General features: G+C 40.6%; 1 protein-coding gene across 1 annotated transcript in view; it reads right to left on the bottom strand.

Moving 5' to 3' along the window:
- LOC106874211 (lysosomal protective protein) overlaps positions 1-1,431 on the bottom strand; it is a 38,041-nt gene that overhangs the window by 1,411 nt on the left and 35,199 nt on the right. The window contains exons 9-10 of the mRNA XM_052978096.1: positions 1,000-1,075; positions 416-502 (exon numbers count right to left, since the gene is read on the bottom strand). Of these exons, the coding sequence (XP_052834056.1) occupies positions 416-502; positions 1,000-1,075 (163 nt within the window). The remainder of the gene's footprint in view (positions 1-415; positions 503-999; positions 1,076-1,431) is intronic.

Here is a 1,431-nt window from a genome sequence, read left to right as displayed (position 1 = left end):
AAGGCTGACCCTTTGAATTACAGGCACAACAGAAACAGGAAGTAAGAGTGAGAGAAAGTTGTGGCGAAAGAGTACAGCAGGGTTCGCCACCATCCCCTGCCGGAGCCTTGTGGAGCTTTAGGTGTTTTCGCTCAATAAGCACTCACAACGCTCGGTCTGGGAATTGAAACCGCGATCCTATGACCGCGAGTCCGCTGCCCAAACCACTGGGCCATTGCGCTTCCACAAATTCTTTGTAATATTTAAAGTAATTGAAAGAAACACAAGGCATCTCAACAGAAATACAGTAATGAAAGGGTTAAACCAAATTGGTAAAAATATATTTTTGTTTATTCCATATGGTTTGTCTGTCATATTGACATGCACAGTGACACAAATTTGGGGGTTGTTTTCAAAGTTAAAGTGAAATACTCACTTTTAGTTTTAAGGAGTTTAGGAACCATTCATCTCCAAGGAAATTACAGGCCATATCCACATCACCGTTATATAACATGATTCTTTTCTGTAAATACAAGAAATATATTATATACACATTATATCATCTACACAATATATTTTACATGAATATATATATATATATATATATATAAAAATTAATATAAACAGTAGTTTGCAGTGTTTCGCCAAAATGGAGAATTACAAATGTCTCTAAATGCGACTAGGGTTAGCTGTAAAAATTTTGCCAAAACAGTCACAGATGTCTGGTGCAGGCTTTGGCTTGGCTGGCTCTTGTGGTACCGTCTCACCCATGCTAGCATGGAACACTGACGTTAAATGATGGTGATCATTACATTGTGGTGGAAGAGTACAGCAGGGTTTGCCACCGTCCCCCTGCTGGAGCCTCGTGGAGCTTTTAGGTGTTTTCACGCTCAATAAACACTCACAACGCCCGGTCTGGGGATCGAAACCGCGATCCTATGACCGCGAGTCTGCTGCCTTAACCACTGGGCCATTGCGCCTCCACATATACTCTATAATGACATAATAACAAACACTTACTTTTGCAGCGATGACCTTCAGGTACTGTAAAAACATGGTGCTGTAAAGTCGTTTGTAGCTTTGGCTGACTATGTTGCTGTAACAGTAAAATAAACTGGTGTCAGTTGTACAACAAAAGAGGAGGACCCAAGGCTTCAGGAAAGGTCCTTTATAGTGGAATAAATGAGGAGCAGATATGTAGGTGAAGAGGCTAAAATTAAGGATTTTAGCTAGAAGCTGGCCCAGATATATTTTCTGGTGAAGGTGAAGGGGCTAAAATTAAGGATTTTAGCTGGAAGCTGGCCCAGATATATTTTCTGGTGAAGGGGCTAAAATTAAGGATTTTAGCTGGAAGCTGGCCCACATATATTTTCATGTGTAGGTGAAGAGGCTAAAAATAAGGATTTTAGCTGGAAGCTGGTCCAGATATATTTTCTGGTGAAGGGGCTAAAA

The sequence above is a fragment of the Octopus bimaculoides genome, chromosome 30, assembly GCF_001194135.2.
Source record: "Octopus bimaculoides isolate UCB-OBI-ISO-001 chromosome 30, ASM119413v2, whole genome shotgun sequence".
Taxonomy (NCBI): Eukaryota; Metazoa; Mollusca; class Cephalopoda; order Octopoda; family Octopodidae; genus Octopus; species Octopus bimaculoides.
The sequence above is the reverse complement of the archived record's forward strand: the minus strand, read 5'-3'. Positions and strand labels throughout refer to the sequence as shown.